General features: G+C 38.9%; 1 protein-coding gene across 2 annotated transcripts in view; it reads right to left on the reverse strand.

The window, feature by feature from the left end:
- Positions 1–22,862, reverse strand: part of LOC135091412 (DNA ligase 1-like) — a 23,335-nt gene extending 473 nt beyond the window's left edge. The window contains exons 1-19 of one of the 2 annotated variants that reach the window (XM_063989046.1): positions 22,741–22,862; positions 21,247–21,312; positions 20,574–20,666; positions 19,483–19,937; positions 18,990–19,250; positions 17,743–18,415; positions 17,335–17,507; positions 16,307–16,530; positions 13,800–13,928; positions 12,897–13,036; positions 11,916–12,117; positions 11,215–11,421; positions 10,114–10,330; positions 9,257–9,363; positions 8,845–8,973; positions 7,423–7,511; positions 6,745–6,853; positions 5,649–5,741; positions 1–2,907 (exon numbers count right to left, since the gene is read on the reverse strand). The exon at positions 1–2,907 is cut by the window's left edge and continues 473 nt beyond it. In XM_063989046.1, coding sequence (XP_063845116.1) covers positions 2,827–2,907; positions 5,649–5,741; positions 6,745–6,853; positions 7,423–7,511; positions 8,845–8,973; positions 9,257–9,363; positions 10,114–10,330; positions 11,215–11,421; positions 11,916–12,117; positions 12,897–13,036; positions 13,800–13,928; positions 16,307–16,530; positions 17,335–17,507; positions 17,743–18,415; positions 18,990–19,250; positions 19,483–19,937; positions 20,574–20,666; positions 21,247–21,312; positions 22,741–22,760 — 3,468 coding nt within the window. In that variant the 5' untranslated portion in view covers positions 22,761–22,862 and the 3' untranslated portion in view covers positions 1–2,826. Of the gene's footprint in view, positions 2,908–5,648; positions 5,742–6,744; positions 6,854–7,422; positions 7,512–8,844; positions 8,974–9,256; positions 9,364–10,113; positions 10,331–11,214; positions 11,422–11,915; positions 12,118–12,896; positions 13,037–13,799; positions 13,929–16,306; positions 16,531–17,334; positions 17,508–17,742; positions 18,416–18,989; positions 19,251–19,478; positions 19,938–20,573; positions 20,667–21,246; positions 21,313–22,740 lie in introns of both variants that reach the window. The other variant, XM_063989047.1, reaches the window with a different exon arrangement.
- Between the last annotated feature and the right edge of the window lie 324 nt (positions 22,863–23,186).

Below are 23,186 nucleotides of genomic sequence, written 5' to 3' on the forward strand. Positions count from 1 at the left end.
ACAATTAACTTTAAAAAGACTCGAATACTTTTTACACAGGTCTAGAAATCCTTTAAGTGGGTACAATTAAATTTTAAAACATATGGATACCCTCTAAAAGACTTGCAGATCCTTTAAATATGTACTAATATCTTTCAAACTGGATACCCAACAAAAGACCAGGGTATTGTTTACATAGGCATCAATATCTTTTAAATAAGGCTGGATAATGTTTATATAAGCACTGATTCCTTCTAAGACTTAATACCCTTTACAAACACCTGAATATTCTTTACACAGGCATTGGTATCTTTTAAATAAGGCTGAATTTCCTTTACATAAGCACTGATACCCTTTGAATAACCCTGGATACCCTTTAGAGCCCTGGATATTCTTTAAAAGGCATTGATATTCTTTAAGTAAGCCTGAATACCCTTTACAGAACCCTGGATATCCCTTAAATAACCCCGAATTCCCTTTACAGAGGCCCAAATATTCTTTAAAAGGCACTGATATTCTTTAAGTTTGAATGCCCTTTACAGAGGCCTGGGTATTTTTCTAACAGGTACTAATATCCTTTAACCCTTTTCTCTGAGATCTGCAACAATTCACAATACTAAAAACAATGTATGGAAAATTTACATCCACAAGAAAGAAGTATTCTGTTTGGAGGTGGCTGTAGAAGTAGAGGAGATGTGTCGAAGTGGCTAGTTGTCAAGGAAAGGAGAGCCAAATAGCAGTGAAAGGGTTAAGAAGCCTGGACACCCTCTAAATTACCTCACAGAACACTCCACCTCACACTGGCATATCTGGACACTCATGGACGCTGGAAGTATAAGAATTGTGTAGTTTTGTATATATTATCCCTAGAGAAATAAACGGCTTCCTTGTTGCTCTCTATCGTTCAGGCTTACTCTCTTCTGGCACTTGCGGAAAAATTGCGGTTTGTTCAAGTAATGCATATCCTAGGTATTTGTATTATCAACTTGAAGAGGCCTTTATCATAGGACAAGAATCTGAGAAGTTTAACTGTTTTCTTACCATTTCATTTCATTTCAGGCTTACTTTCTTCTGGTGCATATAGAAAAACTGTGGTTTGTCAAAGTAATGCACATCAAAACCATTTCTCTTCCTTGTTTGAATTTGTAAACTCACTGAATATAGATCTAGAGAAATTACCTGCTTCTTTACTATTTCTTTTACCTTTCACACTTCATCTCTTCTAGCACTTATAGAAAAATTATGGTCAGTTGAAGTAATCCATAATACCAACACCATTTCTCTTCTTTGTTTGAATTTGCACTCAAGGAATAAAAATCTAGAGAAATTACCTGCTTCCTTACTGTTTCTTTAATCCTTCACACTTAATCTCTTCTAGCACTTATAGAAAAATTGTGGTTTGTGAAGTAATGCATATCGAAGCCATTTCTCTTCCTTGTTTGAATTTGCAGACTCACAGAATAAAAATCTAGAGAAATTACCAGCTTCCTTACTGTTCCTTTTATCCTTCACACTTAATCTCTTCTAGCACTTATAGAAAAATTGTGGTTTGTGAAGTAATGCATGATAGCAACACCATTCCTCTCCCTTGTTTGAATCTCAGAATAAGAATATGAAAACGAAACATGGAGAAATGCACGACTTCCTTATTGTTTGCTTAATCACTCAGGCTAACTCTATTCTGGCACTTATGGAAAAATGGCAGTTTGTTCAAATAAAGCATGATACCAAAGCCATTTTTATTCCTTGTTTGAACTTGCAGACTCACAGAACAAGAATCTAGAGAAATGCATGGCTCCCTTCCTGCTTCCTTTATCATTCAGGGTTACTATACTTCCCTACTTATACAAAAATAGCAGTTCGTTCAAGTAAAGCATGATATCAAAGCCCTCTCTCTCTCTTATTTGAACTAACAGGCTCACAGGAATCCAAATGGACAGGAATCCAAATGGTGATGTGTGGTAGCAAAGATGATCATTGGGGAGTGAGTGATGCAAGTCCTTATGGTGACCTGCTAATGAAGGCAAGTTCCAATGATGACTTAAGTGATGGGGAATGAGAGGTACAAGTCTTTTTGGTGACTTATGTGCTAATTCAAGTCTCAGTGGTGATTCAAATGGTGGGGAATGAGGGATACAAGTCTTTTTGGTGACTTGCATGACAACTAAAGTTCCAGTGTTGACTTATATGATTGGAAATAGAAGATGTGAGAAATTTTGGTGACTTGTATGCCAATTTAAGTCTCAGAGGTGACTTACATGATGGAGAACGAGAATTAAGAGTGTTTTTGGTGACTTGTATTCAATTAAAGTTCCAGTGGTAACTTTTGTGATTGGAAATGGGAGATTCAAGTCTTTTGGTGACTTGTAAGGCAATTTAAGTTCCAGTGGTGATTAATATGATTGAAAATGGGAGAGTCAAGTATTTTTGGTGACTTGTATGCCAAATTAAGTATCAGAAGTGACTTAAATAATGGGAACTGAGAAATACAAATCTATACTGTGACTCCTATTCCAATTTAAGAGCCAGCAGCAATTTAAATGAAGAAGAATGAGAGATGCAAGTGTTTTTTGATGACTTGTATGCCAGTTTAAGTTCAAATGGCAACTTACATGACTGGAAACGAGAGATACAAGTCTTTTTGGTGACTTATCGACCAATGTAAGTATCAAAGGTGACTTACATGAGCAGTGGAAGTCTACACAGCGACACACACCAAAACAACCTCCACCGATGACTTAAACAATGATAAACGAGAGCCACAATTACCACAGTGACTCAAACACCAACGCGAAAGTCTGGATGATAACTCAAATGGTGGCTATGGGATGGGTGGTGAGTCAGGCACTAGTAGAAGTCATCGTCATCACCAGCATTCTTGGTTTTGCTGCTTTTGATCTGTTCCTGATTCCTGTAGAGCTCCGCAATCTGTGAGGGTGAGGACGAGTGATGGGTGAGGAATGGGTGAGGAATGGGTGCTGAGAGAGAGAGAGAGAGAGAGAGAGAGAGAGAGAGAGAGAGAGAGAGAGAGAGAGAGAGAGAGAGAGAGAGAGAGAGAGAGAGAGAGAGAGAGAGAGAGAGAGAGAGAGAGAGAGAGAGAATATTTGGAGATAAGGGAAGGAAGGGATGGTGAATGAAGTAGAAAATATTTGGAGAGAAGGGTTGAGTGAGGAAGGGGTGTTGAGTGAGAGGGAGAGATGTTTGGACAAGATAAAAAATGGTTGGTGATATTATGATGGGCAAGGAAAACTTAATAAGACAATGATATGGGATGAGTTGGTGCTATTGCAGGTGATGGGTGAAGATGATGTGAATAAGAGGGAGAAACAATGCCTAGAGAAAATAAAGGGTTGGTGACAGAGTGAGTGATGGGTAAGGAAAGTGTGGTGAATGAGAGGAAATAGTGTAGTGAAAGTGTTGCATGATGAATAAGAGGAAAGTGTTTTGAAAGTGTAAATAGTGAGTAAGAGGAAGCAGTGTAGTGAATAAGTAATGTAGTGAGTGTTGTGTAGTGAATAAGAGTTAATAGTGTAGTAGTGAAAGTGTAATGGATAAGAAATAATGTCAGGGAAAGATAAAGGAAGGCTCAGTGATATCATGACAACAGACGAGGAGGGTTACTGTGAAGAAAATTAACTGAGTATGTAAAAAAAGGAAGAAAATTAGTTTGATTAAAGGAAAAAATGGCATGAGATGAGGAAAGTGTGACATCCGGTGACATTCTGGATGATGGAACTAAATTGAGGGAAAGGATGGAGTGGACTCTGAACTTAATAATATAAAGAAAGCATGCCAAACTCTGAGCATCAAGGCAAAAAACAATCATCTTTTCTTCTTTCCTTAAACAAAAAAGCAAACCTATTTTTCCTCTTTCTTTAAATAAAATGCAATCAAAATTTTCTTTTCTTTTAAGAAAAAATCCCTTTTCATTTAACAAAAAGCAAACAAAATTTCTTATACATTTCCTTAAACAAACTGCAAAACATACTTTTTCTTACTTTCCACAAATAAAAAAAACTTTTCCTTACTCTCCATAAACAAAAACAACCAAACTTTTCCTTCCCATCCTTAAACAAACAGCAAACATTCCTTCCCTCCCCTTAAAAACAACATGGAGGTCACTGATGAAAACAGTTAAGGACCAAACACATGCACAGACAGAGGAGAAAAGTTTGCATCACCTGAAGCAGCAGTACAAAGCAGCATTCTCAGGCACATGCAGGGCGTTGGCACCACTATGCAATCTTTAAACTGTACTGATGACTATAAGGAAGAGTGCTATCATGTGTGTGTGTGTGTGTGTGTGTGTGTGTGTGTGTGTGTGTGTGTGTGTGTGTGTGTGTGTGTGTGTGTGTGTGTGTGTGTGTGTGTGTGTGTGTGTGTGTGTGTGTGTGTGTGTGTGTGTGTGTGTGTGTGTGTGTGTGTGTGTGTGTGTGTGTGTGTTTTGTTAGACTACACTTCCCTTCCTCTTACTCTTTCATTATGTTATTTGTGTTGGTTATCAATTTTGCCAGTTCTTTTGCTATATTTGTTCATGCTTGCCTTGGTTCCCAGCCTGGCATGGGGTAGACAGCAGCAGAGGCATTCAGACAGGGAGGAGTGTCTTACGGGCCAGGTTTTTAGGCATTCAGACAGGGAAGGATTTAGACAGGGAGGTGCGTCTTAATCCAATTTTCAGGCATTAAGACAGGGAGTTATGTTTTAAGGGCCAGTTTTCAACACCACACATCACAACAGGAATGGAGTGCATAACAGAAGCGACAAGACAAAAAATGAGATGGTTTGGTCACATAGAAAGAAAAGACCAGGAGCTGAATAAGAGCCTAAGAAAACCAGGTGAGGGAGGAAAACTGAGGGGAAAACATACAGGGAGATGAAGAGATGGCACTCTTAGAACTGCAAAGGATGGGAGGCAATGAGGAAGATGCAAGAGACAAAAGGAACCAGAGGAGACTTGTACATGGCACCAACCCCTCACTCTAGGGAAACAGCCAAAGGAGATCAACACAGAAGCAGCAGCAGCACTCTTAAACACAGGAAGGTATTAAGCTTGATAAGAATTTCAGATGCGAGTAAATCTTTGATATTCCAGTCTTGATGTGATGTTAAGGAGTGCACATCAAACTTGAGAATATTAATAATTAGAGGGATGGAAGTTGAACACATTACATCAGAGAAATAACACACAAAATACTGAAGCAGAATAAGAGGAAAGGTCAGATTCACAGCAATATACAATTCACAGCACAAAAAGCAATGCATGGACACTTCATAACCACCCACAAGAAAGAAGAGGATGAAAAAGAAAAGATTATGCAATTTCATGCCAGTTCAGTGTTTGGAGGTGGCTGACAAACAAGAAAGGATGTCTCAAAAAGCAGCCAGAATGTTAAAAGAAAATATTCATTGATGCAGTGAAAGACATAAGAACATAAAATAAGGGAAGCTGCAGCAACACATCAGGCCTACATGTGGCAACCCCTGTTACATATAATAGGTGTGAATGAGGAAAGCACAGAAAATAAAGTGTGTTAGAGAAGATTGATCCACTGAAGGAGCAACACAAGCAAGGAGAGTAAGAGGGAAGGGTGAGACAAGCAAGGCAGTGACCATCATCATCATCATCATCATCATCATCACCACCACCACCTGTCGCTGCCACCACTCACCTGGTTGGCAGATGTGGCATCCTCTGGGTTCTTGTCATCCCTGATGTGGAGGAACCTTGGGAACCTGAGGGAGATGCCCTTCTCGGGATCCACCTGAAGGAGACGAGGCAAAGGGTGAGGGGTAATGATAATCAAAACACATGATAAACAAAAATGCAATAATTTAAGAGAGAGAGAGAAAATATAACAAAAAATAGGAACAGATGGCATATAATCACACATTTGATAAGACCTGATAAACAAAAACACAATAATTTAAGAGAAAGAAAATATAACAAGAAACAGGAAGAGAAAATAACATAATACAACTGCAAAACTGATAAATGTGATGAACAAAAACACAATAATTTAAGAGAAAGAAAATATAACAAGAAACAGGAAGAGAAAATAACATAATACAACTGCAAAACTGATAAATGTGAAGAACAAAAACACAATAATTTAAGAGAGAAAATATAACAAAATACATGAAGAGATGACATCATAAGCAAAGAATCAATAGATCTGATAGACAAACAATAAATAAATAAATGAGAGAGAGAGAGAGAGAGAGAGAGAGAGAGAGAGAGAGAGAGAGAGAGAGAGAGAGAGAGAGAGAGAGAGAGAGAGAGAGAGAGAGAGAGAGAGAGAGAGAGAGAGAGAGAAAGGAAAAGCAGAACAACAACAACAATAACATCAACAACAAAAATATAACCATAGAATTGATAAAGCAAATGTGAGGAAATAAAGAATGATAAAAAGGAAAACACAAAATATGAACAAACACCTAAAGAGGAAGAGAAAAAACAGACCACACCAGACAGGAACAAAAGAAAAATTATAACAATAAAAAAAAGAAAGAAAAAAAAAGATATGTACACAGAAAACAGGAAGAGACAATTAAAATAAGATAAGACAGAGATGAAAAGAAAAAGAAAAAAAAAAAACTCAAAACAGGAAGAGTAGAGAAAAAAGATAAAATAAAAAGACGAACAGAAAGATGAAAAGAAAGATACATACAAAACATAAATAAGAGAAACAAGACAAAGCAGAGAGATGAAAAACAGACCAATAGGAAGACACAAGACAGCACCAAGGTCACCCGGTCAACACTCACAATGCCCAGGCCGGCTTTGTGCACTGGAGAGATGGAGAGATCAGCACACTTAACCTCCCACACCTGTACCGCATCAAACCAGTGATCGGGAGCCACAGTGTTGTCATACCTGGGGAGAAGTGACTCATTAGGTTAGGTGAGGTTAGGTTGGACTGTGGTGATGTGAGGTGTTGGCTAATGATGGCAGGACTAACTACTACTATTGTTACTGCTTAATGACTAATGCTTGGGAGAAAAGTGATTTGTTAAGTGATGCTGGAGTGGTGTAAATTGTAGAGTGTGTACTGGCTGCTATGAAATCTTGTTATTATTGTTATTGTTGTTATTGTTTATACTACTAATATCAGGGAAAGTGACTTGTCAGGCTAGGTTAGGCAGTGAAGTGATGCTGTGAGGTGCTGGCAAATGATGGCATGACTGACTGGCTGGCTGCTATGAAGTCTTGCTATTGTTACCATTTATATTACAAATGATGCTAATGGCAGGAAAGATATTTAAGCTTCTCTCTCTTGGCTTTCCTACTCCCATTTTTTGGTGTGATAGTATTTGAATGGGATTTTTTTTTATCTTTTTTTTTGTTCCTGACCAATTTCCATCATCAAAAAAACATAAACAACTACTACTACTATTACTACAACAACAACAATTACTACTACTACTACTGTTATACACACACACCTGTAGTAGGATTTGGGGTTCTCAATGACATGTTTCTTGAAGAACTCAGTGTGCTTTGCTAAGTCCTCGTCACTGAAGCCTGTCCCAATCTGTACATCAAGGAGAAAATCACATTTTTTTTTTTTTTTTATGTAGGGAGGACACTGGCCAAGGGCAACAAAAATCCAATAAAAAAAAATGCCCACTGAAATGCCAGTCCCATAAAAGGGTCAAAGCAGTGGTCAAAAATTGATGAATAAGTGTCTTGAAACCTCCCTCTTGAAGGAATTCAAGTCATAGGAAAATGGACATACAGAAGCAGGCAGCGAGTTCCAGAGTTTACCAGAGAAAGGGATGAATGATTGAGAATACTGGTTAACTCTTGTGTTAGAGAGATGGACAGAATAGGGGTGAGAGAAAGAAGAAAGTCTTGTGCAGCGAGACTGCAGGAGGAGGGGAGGCATGCAGTTAGCAAGATCAGAAGAGCAGTTAGCATGAAAATAGTGGTAGAAGACAGCTAGAGATCCAACACTGTGGCAGTGAGAGAGGAGAGGAGAGGAGTTGGTGAGACGAAAAGCTTTTGATTCCACCCTGTCTAGAAGAGCAGTATGAGTGGAACCCCCCCGGCCATGTGAAGCATACTCCATACATGGACAGATGAGGCCCTTGTACGGAGTTAGCAGGTGGGGGGCTGAGAAAAACTGGCGGAGACGTCTCAGAACACCTAACTTCAAGAAGCTGTTTTAGCTAGAGATGAGATGTGAAGTTTCCAGTTCAGATTATAAGTTAAGGACAGACCGAGGATGTTCAGTGTAGAAGAGGGGGACAGTTGAATGTCAACTCAAACTAACAAGTATAGAAAAATAGGAAAGATTTCATATGCAAACTTTAGCTTCTTCCACTGCCTAGTGTTGGATCTTTGGCAATTTTTGATAAGCCTTTGTCACTATAAATACACACAAGTACAGTGGGTTTACCTTACAAAAACTGGTACTTCTTGAACTAACACAAAATGCAAAGAGAAAGATTTGATAAGCAAACATTAACTTCTTCCAATGCTTAGTCTTGGATCCTTAGAAAAGTCTCATCAGCCTTTGTCCACTCAACCAATAAAAATAGGTGCTGTGGCTTTTACCTTACAGAAACTGGTACTCTTCAGACTAACATGAAATACAGAGAAATGAAAGATTCAATACACAAACATTCTCAGTCCTAGATCCTTGGCAAAAATCTGGTCAGCCTTTACCCTCTTACAACCAGCACACATAAGCAGCATGGGTTTACCTAACAGAGGGACTAGTACTCCTAAAGTTTACATGGAAAACAAAGAGAAAGAGTCTAACATGCAAACTTAAGCTTCTTCCAGTCCTCACTCTTGGATCCTTGACAAAATCTGATCATCCTTTGTACTCTAAGAACCAAACACAAATACAGTGGATTTACCTTACAGAGGGACTGGTACTCCTCATTCTCCACGTCATAGCAAGCCAGCAGGAAGCCACCATACAGACCAGCCCTCTTACCCTTGCCCAAGTAGCCTCCAATCACCACTGCATCGATTGTGTCACCCACCTGGCATGGAAAATGAATAAAATAAATAAATAAACGACTTCTGAGATACAAGTACTCTAATACATTGTTGATACCTGGTCCAAGTTGCTTGAGTGTTAGCAATGGGGAGGTGAGGTGGTGAAGGAGGGTGAGATGGCAGTGAAGGGGAGGCTGAGGTGGTGATGGAGGGGTTGAAAAGGAGGATGAGGTGGTAGATAAAGGAGGGTGAGGTGGTGGTGAGGGACGGTGAGGTGGCAGTGAAGGGAGAGTGAGGTGGTGAAGAGGAGAGGGTAGCAAGACTGACCCCATCCAGATAATCCTTTTTCAGCTTGAGCCAGTTGTGGGAGCGCTTGGCAATCTCATAGGTGGCGTCAACATCCAGTGTCTTCACCATCAAACCCTCACAGTTACCTGACGGACAAAGGAAATTTACATATACATTCACTTACAGATAATTTTTTCATGGTAGTGACAACATGTTTAATATTACATTGAGAGATGTATACATGCATTTGCTGATTTTTTTCACGCTAAAGATGACAAATTTAGTTTTACAATGTTAAAAAACCTACTGGTCCTGCAGATAAGTAAGGTTCCCTCTGTCATTGCCCCCTCACAACAAAGAAACTGATTAAACATAAACACATCTTAAAATACAAGTTTTCTATACTGAAAACCACACGTTCAGTTCTACAATGAACTCCTCAGTGTCATAAGTATAACATACAAACATACACACATATACCAAGGCTGTCTCCCTGTAAAAAAGAGACCAGCCAAGACAAGGCACACAACTTTCACACCCACACTCACTCACACCACTCCCTCAGCCCCTTGGCCCCCAACCGAGAAGAGAAAGCACTCCTATCCTCACTTTACAGAACATCCAAACCTAACCTAACCTCCCATCCCCAAGACACCAAGACAGACAACCAGCACCCCAAACTCCTCAATGTCATAATAGTAATTCAAATAAAAATAAAAAAAACACTAAATATAACAACCCATCCTCCACAAAATCACGAGCCACCACCATCACCACCCATACCTTGATAAGACTCCCCAAGTCATAAATATCAATGCTTAAAATAAAAAAAACAACTAAACACAACCTCTAATCTTACAAAAGAACCACCAAGCCACCACCACCACCACCCGTACCCTTGATAGACTCCTCCAGGAACTCCTCAATGTCCTCGGTGTTGGTGGCGTCCATGCTCGTGGCAAACACAAACTCCCCCTCCACCTCATTGAAGTTCTCTCGCAGCAGGGCGCGTCTCTTCTCAAACGGTTCACGCACCAGGGGGTCCCCATTGAGGTACAGCAGGTCAAAGGGGAACACACACACTTGTACTGTGATCTGGCTCTCTCTTGCATCCTGTGGGGAGTAATAGTTGTGGTGAATGGGGCAGTGGGTGACTAGTAGTGGTTGTGAATGGTGGGAGTGATGGGTGATTAGCAGTGGTTGTGAATGGTGTGGTGGTGGGTAAGTAGCAGTGGTGGTGAATGGTGAACTGGATGATGCTAGGAAGGAGTTATGTAGTGGTATGTGTGGTTGTGGTGATGATAACCTTTACTCAGCCACTTGAGGACTTGTATCAATGGTAAAGGTTGTGGTGGTGAATGGTGAATGGGGTGGTGCTGGAGAGAATCAAGTAGTGGTATGTGTGGTTGTGGTGATGATACTCAGCCACTTGAGAATGTGTGACAAAGGTAATACTGATCACTTTCAAAGCAGCATCTTTACTTTTTTAATATTCTTTTATATTAACTCTCTTTTTGGGACTGGCAACTTCAGTGGGCCTTCCTTTCTTTTTTTCTTTTTCTTTGTCTTTTTGTTGCCCTTGGCTGGAACACCTCTCGAAAATAAATCAATAAAAATCCATTGTTTTACCCTTGGCTGACCTACCTGATACACAAAAAAAACATTTGAATCCCTTACATTTTTTCAATCAATCATTTTACCCTTGGCCAGCCTCCTGTCTACATAAAAAAACATTTGAATACCTTCTTTCCTCCCTTATATCAGTCATTCTTTCCTTGACTGCCCTTCTTTACAAAAAATAAATAAATAAAAAATAAAAAAATAAAAATAAATAAGATAAAATAAAATAAAATAAAATAAAATAAAATAAAATAAAATATAAATAAATAAATAAATAAATAAATAAATAAATAAACATAGATGACAAAATTTTAGCACCAGACAACTTAACCTATACCAAAACCACCACCACCACTACCACCACCTTCTCCACTGACCTTCTTCTTCCGCGTGCTGAGGACTTGGAAGGGCAGGATGCGGTTCTTCTCCCTGTCCCACGCCACTGCTTCTGAGTCCACCACACAGGACTTGACATTCTCGCCGAGGAAGTTCTTGAAGCGTGAGATGATGTCAGGGTACTTGGAGGTGTTGTCTTCCTGGTTGCGGCTGTAGATGTTGATGGTGCCGTCCTCCTTCATGTGAATCTGTGGGAGGTGGTGGGTTAAGTGGAGGTGAGTAGAAGGGAGTAGGTGATGTAGAGGGAATTGAGAGACAGGAGTGATGGACTAGGTGGAGGAGGTAAGCAGTGAGAAGTAGGTGAAGATGTAGAGGGAACTGAGAGACAGGAGTGGATGGACTAGGTGAAGGAGGTAAGCTGTGGGAAGTAGGTGAAGATGTAGAGGGAACTGAGACACAGGAGTGGATGGATTAGATGGATGAGGTAAGCGGTGGAAGGTGGGTATAGATGTACATTGAATTAAGACACTGAAGGAGTAGGTGGACAAAAAAGAAGTCAGAAGTGGGAAGTAGATAAAGACATACAACAAATTAAGACACTGAAGTAGATGGATTAGGAGGAAAGTAGTGATAGGTAAATGAAGATGTATAGTGCTCAAGCTCATCATACTTAAACTCCCAGGTAAACTTTTCACACTACACATCACCATCAACACCAGTCCCACCATTTTAATTAACCCACCTGTGCTCGCTCCCCATCATACTTAAACTCGCAGGTAAACTTGGCATTCTCGAAGCGCTTGAGCACCTCTGAGACGCCAGTGGTGGGGTGGGCCAGCATGGGCTTGAGCGGCACGCCAGGGGTCAGCTTGCAGTGCTCTGGTAGCTTCTCCAGTCCCTCTTGCAGCAGCACTGGTATGATCTTGTCGTAGGATGGGAACTCACTGCAAAATTTAAGGGTTTATTGGAACTTGTTGGAATATTTGGGGTTTATTGGATCTAATGGGGAAAAATTGGGAATTATCAGAACTTGGTGGGATATTTTTAGATTTTTTTTTAATTCTTGTGGATGTTCACGTTCATTTTCTAAGTTTATCGGAACTAAGTGGAATGTTTTGAGGTTTACTTGATGTCACGGGGAAATCTTTTCGGGTTCATTTATGAGATTTATTAGAATTAGATAGAACATTTGTGAGGTTTATCAGAATTTGGTGGAAATTTTTGAGGTTTATCAGAATTTGGTGGAAAAGTTTGAGTCTTAACACCTTGCAGGAAAACCTTGGTGGTTAATATTTTTTTATCCTTTTTTTCTAGGTTTATGAGAACTATATGGAATTTTTTTGAGGTTTATTGGAACTCATTGGAAAATCTTAAGATTGATCAGAACTTGCTGGGAAATTTTGAGGCTTATTTTTGAAGTTTATCAGAACTTAGAAAATTTAGAGGTTGATCAGAACTTGCTGGGAAATTCTGGGTTCTTTTTCAACTCAATGGCAATTTTATGAAGCTTATCAAAACTCACCATAAAATCTTAAAACCTATTAAGTTACGCTACTGTAAGGTCATGTAAGGTCAGCCTAAGAATATGACAAACTATTCCAGTATCTATTCCATTAAGAGACCAGCATGAAGGAATGGACAAAGATTTCAAGACAGGAGGGACAAGTATAACTCAGATCCTATCCACTAACACACACACACACACACACACACACGTACACACCAGTAAGTAGTCTTGAGAATGAGAGCATATTCATCAATTTCTGCCTTTAATTTGTCAGGGTTCCGGCCAGCCCCTGCATCCACTACCTCAGGTGGGTACTCCTGGCCAGGGGGTGTCAGGTAGCATGCCTGGGCAATAGCCTGGGGGATGGGAAAATAGTGGTAAATTTATTTCCACCAACACAGGTTACTCTTGTCCTAAATATCCCTTCGATGAGTAAAAGTCAGTGTTTACTTTACTTCATTCCTCTCTTCGGTATTCTTCCTTCACCAGCTTCCACGTCACATCTTCCCCACACAATTGCCTCTCCCTTGCTCTACTTCCCTCAATTTCTTCTATATTAACAGCATCATCCAATCCCACTTTCATTCAGTCCCCATCACCACACTCCTCCCTTCTCTTGTCTTCCTCCTTCACCAACACTATATCCTTCACACAAAAACTTCTTCCTTCATTAACTTCTCTCCATTTCTACTACTTTATTAGCAGTGCCATCAAAATTGCCAATCATTCAGTCCCTATCACACTGCTTTTCCACTTCTCTTGCTTCCACACATAAACCTCGCCCTTGTTCCACTGCTATCCACTCATTCAAAGACTCACAGCCCCATGAAGTCAAGCAGTCTTCATCACCACACTCCTTTCCTAGTCTTACTCCTCCAGTTTCCACATCACATCCCCCTCACAAGATAATCACCCTATTGCTCCACTGCCCTCCACTCACTCCTAAACTCATAGCACCATCAAATCATCCACTCCTCCTACAGCACCACACACCTTTCCTAGTCTCCCTCCTCCAGCTTCCACATCATGTCCCCTAAGATAATGACTCCATTCTTCCACTGTATTGCCACTCTCTCCAAGACTCACACATCAAATGAACCAATCAGCAGAGTCCCTCACCATCAAGACAGACTGTTCAGCCAGCCCAATCCGCAGCTTTCCACCAAGGGAGCGGACCAGAAACTTGGCCTCACAGAAACGGCACGCTACATACATCCCCTTCACCAGATCAATCTTCTTCGCCTGGGACTGTGAGGAGAGACGGGATTAGAATGCTTATAATAGGTGGTACAGTGGCAGTAATTTTTGTGTACTGGTAAACTTAATGCTGATAACAAGGACAGGACTGATATGGTTGTAGTAGATAGTTCAAACAAGGCTGATACTTGAGTCTGTCTGTTGGTATACTTAATAATGATTAGAATGCTTAGGGTAAGTAAGACAGAGGCAGTAATTTGTGTCTACTGGTAAACTTAATGCTGATAACAAGGGCAGGATCATAATGGTTATAGTAGATAGTCCAGAAATAATATTTGTGTCTATTGGTAAACTTGGTGGAGCAAAAAAAGGAAGAAAAATTATGCATCTCCTGTTGTTGAATATGTATCTGTATTATAAAAGGCATATCCAGTAATGTTATCAAAATAATTCAGAAAATAGTAGCTAGAATATAAGGAAGGAAATCATGCATCTTCTGAAATTGAAAATATGCATATGGTGTGTTATATCATAAAAGGCATATCAGATAATGTTATAGAATTAATTATGATGATAGTAGTAAAAAAAATGGGAAGAGAATTGTACATCTATAATAGAAAATAAACATTCAGTGTATCATAAAATGCATATCTAATAGTATTATAAGAAATATGCAAGATGATGTTCAAAGAAAAATAAATAAATAAAAAAAATACATATCAAATTGACTTTATATGATAGAAAAAAAAATGTAACAAGTCAGTAATAAATAAAACCCTGAAAAACTGAAAGAAAACTTGAGTAAACACAACAAATTAAAAAAAACACTTGATGGGCACCAGACAAAACAGAAACAAAAATATGTATCTGCAATATAAAGGCATAGGTATCTACTGTTATAAAAAAAAAAAATCTGAAAAAATAGTTAGAAAATACAGAAGGAAATTATGCATCTTTGGTGTTGAAAATATGTGAACAGTGTATTGTAAAAGACATATCAGGTAATGTTATAGATTTAATTGTTAAGATAGTAATAAAAAAATAAATAAAAATAGTAGCTAGAATATAAGGAAGGAAATCATGCATCTTCTGAAATTGAAAATATGCATATGGTGTGTTATATCGTAAAAGGCATATCAGATAATGTTATAGAATTAATTATGATGATAGTAGTAAAAAAATGGGAAGAGAATTGTACATCTATAATAGAAAATAAACATTCAGTGTATCATAAAATGCATATCTAATAGTATTATAAGAAATATGCAAGATGATGTTCAAAGAAAAATAAATAAATAAAAAAATACATATCAAATTGACTTTATATGATAGAAAAAAAATGTAACAAGTCAGTAATAAATAAAACCCTGAAAAACTGAAAGAAAACTTGAGTAAACACAACAATTAAAAAAAAAAAAAACACGATGGGCACCAGGCAAAACAGAAACAAAAATATGTATCTGCAATATAAAGGCATAGGTATCTACTGTTATAAAAAAAAAAATCTGAAAAAAGTTAGAAAATACAGAAGGAAATTATGCATCTTTGGTGTTGAAAATATGTGAACAGTGTATTGTAAAAGACATATCAGGTAATGTTATAGATTTAATTGTTAAGATAGTGATAAAAAATAAATTTTAAAAAAAAATGCATCTTCTATAGTTGTATATATGAACCTAGTATATTAGATCTTCTATAGCTGAAAATATGCTTCTAGTTTGTTATAAAAAGGTATATCTAGTAATGTTAAAAGAAATATCTCAAATTACCTTGATAACAGACAAAAAAAAGTATAACAAGCCAGTAGTTAATAAAATCCAGTGAAAAATTAAAGAAAACTCATGAGTAAGCACAAAAATTCAAAGAAAACACTTGATGAGCACCATGACAAAAATGAAAACTTGGTGGGCACAAACAAAAATGAAAAATCAAACACAATAATATGTATCATCACAATAAAGATAGCTAATGCAAGAAAACTAAAATATGTTAATGAATAAGCATAAAAAGAAAAAGGAAAAGAAAACATTGAAATACCAAGCAAACACAAACACAAAATTAAAACAAGAATATGAAGAAAAGCACAAAATGAATAGCAAAAATAAGATAATGAAAAAAAAAGGGATAAAAAAGAACATGAAAAGAAACACACAAAATGGAAACCAAAAACAAGAATACAGAAAAACACAAAAATTAAGTTAAAAATAAAAACAAGACCACAATATTATTATATCACCCACACTTACAATCGCACACACAAACACACACAGAGAAAGAAAAACAAAAAAGAAAAGAAAAGAAATAGACAAAACCAAATACACACAGCACGCATATACCAATGAAAAAAAAAAAAAAATGAAATAAAATAAAATAAATAGATAAATAAATAAATGAACAACAGTGAAACCACCACCACCACCACCACCCACCGCATGGCCAGTCATAAGAGCAATTTCCTTCAGCTTCTTGAACACGCCAGCCACCGTGAGCTTGGCCGGCTGAAACATGACCCTCTGATTGGTCCGGGACTGCTCTGCCACAATGCCCAGGTCACCCAGCCTCTCCGCGTCTGCCTTGATCTTGTCTGGACTGCGACCCGAGGCTTGAGCGATGGCGCGGATGAGGATGGTGTCCCCAATCCTTAGCTCCAGCCCTGAGGAAGGATTAAGGGTGGTTAGGATGGTGTGGAGGGATGCAGGATAGACTGGAGGGGATGTAAGAAGGACTGGTGGAGGTTACGATGGTCTGGAGTTATGTAGAAAGGATTGGTGGGAAGTTTGGATGGTCTGGAGAGAAGTAGGAAAAATTGGTGGGGGTTCGGATGGACTGCAGAGATGTAGGAAAGATTATGGAGACTCAGGGAAGGATTGGAGCAGGTTAGGGTAAACTGGAAGGAATAGGAAAGATTGGTAAAGGTGTGGGAAGGATTAGGAAGTGTCTGGATGCAGTGGAGGGATATAGGAAAGACTGGACAAGACTTGGATTGGAGAAGATTTGAATGGAATGGAGAGAGGTAGGAAAGAGCAGAAGAGGCTTGGATACATTGGAGAAGGTCTAAATGGAGTGAAGGTAGATGGGAAAGATTAGAATTGCCTTGGGTGGAGTGGAGAAGGTTTGAATGGAGAGGATGAAGGTAGGAAAGATTAGAAGAAGCTTGAATGGATAGGATCTAGTACAGCAATGTTGGGACATGAAGAAGACTGGAGGAAAAAGAAGTTACCCAGCTTGAAAAACTAACAAATAATAAACTGAGGATGATGAATATGACAAAAACACATCACCTGACATTACACTCCTCAAGACAAGAATATCTAAACTGGGAGGACATAAAGACAGAAAGGAGAAAAACACATTAACCAGCATGAGAAATTACTAAAAAAATAAATAAATAAAGACAATCCAACAAACATAAGCTAAAATAACTTAATATATAACCTGACCTTACACTCTCCCTCACCTTCAAAGGCCGGCGCCACCTTGTTGAGACACAGGTACACGCAGAACAGGAGGTCATCAGGCGACAGCACAATGACCGACCGCAGGAAGTTAGCCAGGATCTCCACTATCTTGAGGCGGCCACTGGTCTCCTCAATGGCCTCCAGGGTCTTTGCCAGGGCCAGGTACGGCATCCTACAGGGGAGATGCAGTGGTGATGGTGGTGGTGGTGAGTCCTTTAATCTATCTGTCTATTTATTTATTTTTCTTATAAGAGGGATACAGGCCAAAACAATGAGAGAGAGAGAGAGAGAGAGAGAGAGAGAGAGAGAGAGAGAGAGAGAGAGAGAGAGAGAGAGAGAGAGAGAGAGAGAGAGAGAGAGAGAGAGAGAGAGAGAGAGAGAGAGAGAGAGAGAGAACCAGCACTCACTTTTGTCCCTTCTGCCAAAACGCGTCCTTGACTGGGTGATAATTGGCCTTCCTCGGGTCATAATCTGCCCCAGGGTCACCACTGCCTGGCGTCTTCTGAGAGAAAGGGTTGATTAATGTTTTCTTAATATCCACCTTCTTCTCTTCCTTCTCCACCTCATCGCTCTTTTCTTCATCTCTTCTTTCCTCTTCTTCCTTTATCGCAGTTTTCGTCTCAGTTTTAATTTTGTTCTTTTCTTCCTCTTTTCCATCCTCCTTTTCTTCCTTTATCGGGGTTTTCTTCTCAGTTTTAGTCGTTTTCTTTTCTTCCTCTTTTCCCTCTTCCTCCTCCTCTTCTTCCTTCTTCATGGTTTTCTTTTCTTCTTCCTTCTTCTCCTCTTCTTTTTTAGTTTTTGCTTCCACCTTCTTACTATCTTTCTTATTTCTCTTTGGCGATTTCTTCTTCTTTAATTTCTCCTCTTCCTCTTCTTTTTCCTTCTCCTCGTTCTTCTTCTTTTCTTTGGGGGAGGAATGTGATGATGCCTTTCTTCTTCCTGCCTCCCTGTCCTTCTTCTGTGGGGAGGAGGAGTGTTCTTCTTCCTCCTCCACCTCCATCTTCTCTTCCTCTTCCTCTTTCTTAATCTTGGGAGGAGTTTCTTTAGGCTTACTCTTGGCCGCAGAAGTTTTCATGGAAGCTGGAAGGGGAAGAGGAAAAGGAAGATGAGGAGGAGGAGGAGGAGGAGGAGGAGGAGGAGGAGGAGGAGGAGGAGGAGGAGGAGGAGGAGGAGGAATAGGAGAAGGAGGAGGAAGAGAAAGAAAGATAATTTAGTACAATCTTTAAATCAAAATACGTTTATAAAAATTCAACCAGGAAATAAGACAACAACAACAACAATAATACAACATACATACATATACAAGGACTGTCTACCCAAAAATATAAGGAGACAGGCAAGACAAGGCACACAACTTTCACACTTACTCTCACAATAACATCACAGCCCCTTGGCACCAAACAGGGAAGGCTAAGTACTCCTGCCCTCAGTTTATATATTCAATCACAGCCTTGACAGTTTGGCTCAGAACGAGGCTCCTTTACAGCAAGCACCCTCCCCCTACCACACTGCCCCTGTGCGTCACCAATGACATGCCGCACCCCATTGAAGGTCACAGGGCCATGTCATTACACAAACTCATAACTGCTCTCCATTCTACTCATGTCAGGTAAAAATAACAATAATAATAACAATAATAACAACAAAAACTCACTAAAGAAGCTATGAATAGTGGTGGGTTTGGGTCTTCCTGCTGGACTTGTTAACTTTTCCTTCACCTCTTCCATCTCTTCCTTCTTTTCCTCTTCTTTCTCGTCCTGCTTGCTCTTGTTCTCCACCTCCATCTCTTCTTCAGACTCAGCCTCCTTCTTGGTCTTGCTGCTCACAGGACTTCCCTTTTCCTCCTCTTTTCTTTGTTTCTTGGTGTCGTCTTTCTGTTTTTCCTCTGGACTGACACTCAACCTCTTTTTCCTTGCTGAAAGTTGATGTTTTGATATTAAGTATGTGCTCTCTCTCTCTCTCTCTCTCTCTCTCTCTCTCTCTCTCTCTGTGTGTGTGTGTCTGTCTGTTTGTGTGTCTCATTTTCTCTCTCTCTCTCTCTCTCTCTCTCTCTCTCTCTCTCTCTCTCTCTCTCTCTCTCTCAATCACTTTCAGCCAAATGATCATCAGAATCTCTTCACCACAACACAATGGCAGTATTAACTTGCCTGTTCTTCTCAAGGGGGGCACAGTCTCAGGGGTGAATCCCAGGGGACGGCCAGGTGGGGGACACTGTGACTCTTTCTTAGGGGTGACGGAGGATGAACAAGGCCCATCCTCCTCCTCCTCCTTTTTCTTCTTCTCTTCCTCCTTACTGTGTTCTCCAATTGTCTCCTCATTGCTGTCTTTTTTTTTCTTGTTTTCCTCTGTGGTTTTTTTTTTCTCTTTCTCATTTGATTTCTTGTTTTTGTTTTTGTCTGCGTCGTTCTTTGGCGTTCTTGGTTTCTGGTTCTTCTTGTCCTTCTTTGTATCTGGTGTTTTCTTCACTGTTTTGTTTGACTTGTGGTTCTCCTTCTCTTCTTCCTCTTCCTTTTTCTCTTCTTCCTCCTCTGTGTGCTTCCCATTCTCCGCTTTCTTGGTTTCGTCTTGTTCTTTTAATTTCTTGTTTTTTCTATCCCCGTCACTGCAAAGAAATGGAAATGGCATAGTATTTAAACAAACAGTATTGCATGAGGTAACAAAACACTAAGAAGAAAGAGCATTAAAAACAAAAGTAATCACAATGCAGATGTCGATTTTTCTTTTTATTTCTTCTCCCTGCGATGTTGAATTGAATAAGATTTTTTGGGGTTATAAATCCCGTGTTTGTTTCTTATTTCCACACGGGTATCATTACTCAGCGTGTGTTGTGGTATGGGAGGATCACATACAAGGTGCCACATGCAAAACGGGATCAATCATTTGTTTATTTATTTATTTTTTTTAATATAGCTCTGAGTAAATGAGTAAATGACAGCTGATGATGGGGAACTGTTCCAGACATAATTTATTCAAGTTTGGTGGTTAAAAATCATGTTTTTCTTTATTTCCCCATGATAAAGGAGGGGTGCCACAAGTCTATTGCAAAAAATAACTAAATAAACTAACTAAATAAATAAAATGATAATAGCAATAAATAAATAAATAAATAATAAGTAAAAAATAATAATAATAATAAAAAAAAAGGGACGAAATTTGTGTAGAGCCTCTTCAGCACACAGCGACTCCCATGGCAAAAGGAAGAAACATAAACGCCAAACTCAGCCGCCAAGACACTCACTCTGCCCTGTTGTCTTCCTCCTCACTTTCGCTCTCAATCACTCGACTCCTTCTCTTCACACTGCGTTTCACTGGAGACTCCTCGGAGGCGGCCCTGTGGGAGACGTCAGCATGTATACAGTTAAGAAAAAAGCACATAATGTATTTGACTTAGAACCAACACACTATCTAATATCAGACCTTGCCGACCTTCATATTGCTGGTTGACCTACACAAGAGGTATATCATTAATTAATTTCCTGGCTTGCAATTATGGGTCAACCTATACTCAAGGAAATACAGTAATTCACAGGTAATATCTTTTGTTTGATTGGCCAGGTGAGTGATCCAGGTGTGTGTACATGTTTCTCTGTGTGTGTGTGTGTGTGTGTGTGTGTGTGTGTGTGTGTGTGTGTGTGTGTGTGTGTGTGTGTGTGTGTGTGTGTGGATGCTAATTTTACTCAATTGCATTTTCAGAGATTTTAACTTAATTTATCATGTCACATCAATCAAGTTTTTGTTATATCTGTACTTTAATAACTGACTGCAAATGTGTTACAGGAAGAATGTTGTAGAGCAAATCATTTTATACTATTTTTTTCATTTCTTTTCTTTTTTATCTATTTATTTATTTTTTTTTTTCTTAATGTTCCAAAATATAAGTAAAGAAAGCCCCAAGTCCTAGCCCTCCTCACCTCCTGCTTCCACCGCCCTCACTGCCGCCCTCAGCCCCCTGCGCTGGCTTGGCGGCGAAGAATGACCTGCAGATGAGAAATGAAACTGATCATCAAGACTCCATTCCTTACCTTCCTCTCTTCTTTCATTTCCAACTTTCACATAAATCTTAAGTAAGTGGTTATCAAGATTCTATTCCTTTATGTGACTTTGTTTTATCTTCCACATAAATCTTTAGGCACTGGCAAAAACCGTTATAACTTACTTTAATATTTTCTTACTTAGCTTTCTTGTTTTATCTTTCATGCAAATCTTTAGGCACTGGCAAAAACTGTTATAATTTACTTTAATATTCCCTTGCTTAGCTTCCTTGCTTTATTGTTCACATAAACCTTTAGGCACTGGTAAAAACTGTTATAACTTACTTTAACATTTCAATTTTATCTTTCACACGACTCGTTAGGCATTGGTAAAAAAAGTTTCATGTCTTTATTTTATTTCACCTTTCATTTCCAACTTTTGCACAACTCTTTATCTTCAGCATGGATAAAAACTCTCCATAACTCAGGTACTTTCGTTTCTTTACATATCGCTGCAAACTTTTGGATGATACTGAAATAACACTGGCATTTCTAAGGGCTAAGTTAGATTAGGCAAGATCTAGATTAATTCACTTTATTAATATCACTGCTAGTCCCTTCACTGCATAGATTATAAAAAAAAAAAAAAAAAATCATACATCTACCCAGAAGTAGTCACTGTTTTCAGATTAAAGTTAGTTAATTTCATAAAACCCAGACTTTCATACATGCCAAGTGACAGAAATGCTTCCCTCTTCTCTCCCCAAACTGAGAAAATATTACAACTTATTGGTTCACTGCTGCTTCAACCAATACACCTTACTAACACACCTAGGTAAGGCCAACACTTCACTGTCTGGAGCATTTTACCCTCATGAAAACCATTAATAAGTTAACTTTATGGGGGAGTCCAGGGGGGAGGGAGGGGCACCTAGTCAGAGGTTACAAAATGTTAGGTTAGTTTACATTATGGGGGGCAGGGGGAGTCCAGGGGGGAGTATTGACTGAAACTGCAAATTTACCCGCTTACTTCCTCCCGGCGACACAGCGGCAAATGTCAACAGCAGGCATGAAAAAGAGCATTTTTATATCTTACGTCACTGATGTCCCACTCACCTTGTAGAGGCAGTGTGTGTGATTTTGAGGAAAGATGGTAAGGAGAAGTTTAAATGATGAAGACAAAATAGAACGAGCGCAAGGGTCCCAAATCAATACAACCCTTTGAAAAAAAAAAAAAAAAAAGACGAAAACAACAAAAGGATGGCGATGAAAAAAAAATAACAAACAAGACGATGACATAAGATAAGGGATAACAAAAACAAGAAAAGAAAAAGGATCCCAAACAACACAAGAACAATACACTCACACACCATTAACTCTCTTATAGCAATGCCCCGTGACCAACCACCACCACCATACACTTATCTCACTCACAGGATTGACTTCTGCACCATGGTGAATGTTTCCCGCGCAAAGTGACACCTCCCGCCTCTACCGCCTGCGTTTCACAAGTTTCAGCAGGCATTGTTTTTGTTATCTAGTCGAGATTATTTGTTATGGTGGGAGTGATAAATCTGGGTCTTTAAAAGGGATACAAAATTTAGTGTTGTTCTATGTTAAGTATGTTTATTTGCTATTGGTAGACTATAAGATTAAAAGGAGAATACTAACGATAATAATATTGTGTTGCATGTAGCCTTTGGCAGCTCTTTTTTGTTTACATCAGGAATGTTTTAAAATTTTGTCATTAATAACTAAAATTATCATAGAAATATAAACCTAAAATTAAAACACACTCATCGAAAATTATATTTTTTAATATAAATTAAAACCATAAGGGACTAGGAATATAACAAAAAAATAATTAGGGCGGAATTACG

The sequence above is a fragment of the Scylla paramamosain genome, chromosome 37, assembly GCF_035594125.1.
Source record: "Scylla paramamosain isolate STU-SP2022 chromosome 37, ASM3559412v1, whole genome shotgun sequence".
Taxonomy (NCBI): Eukaryota; Metazoa; Arthropoda; class Malacostraca; order Decapoda; family Portunidae; genus Scylla; species Scylla paramamosain.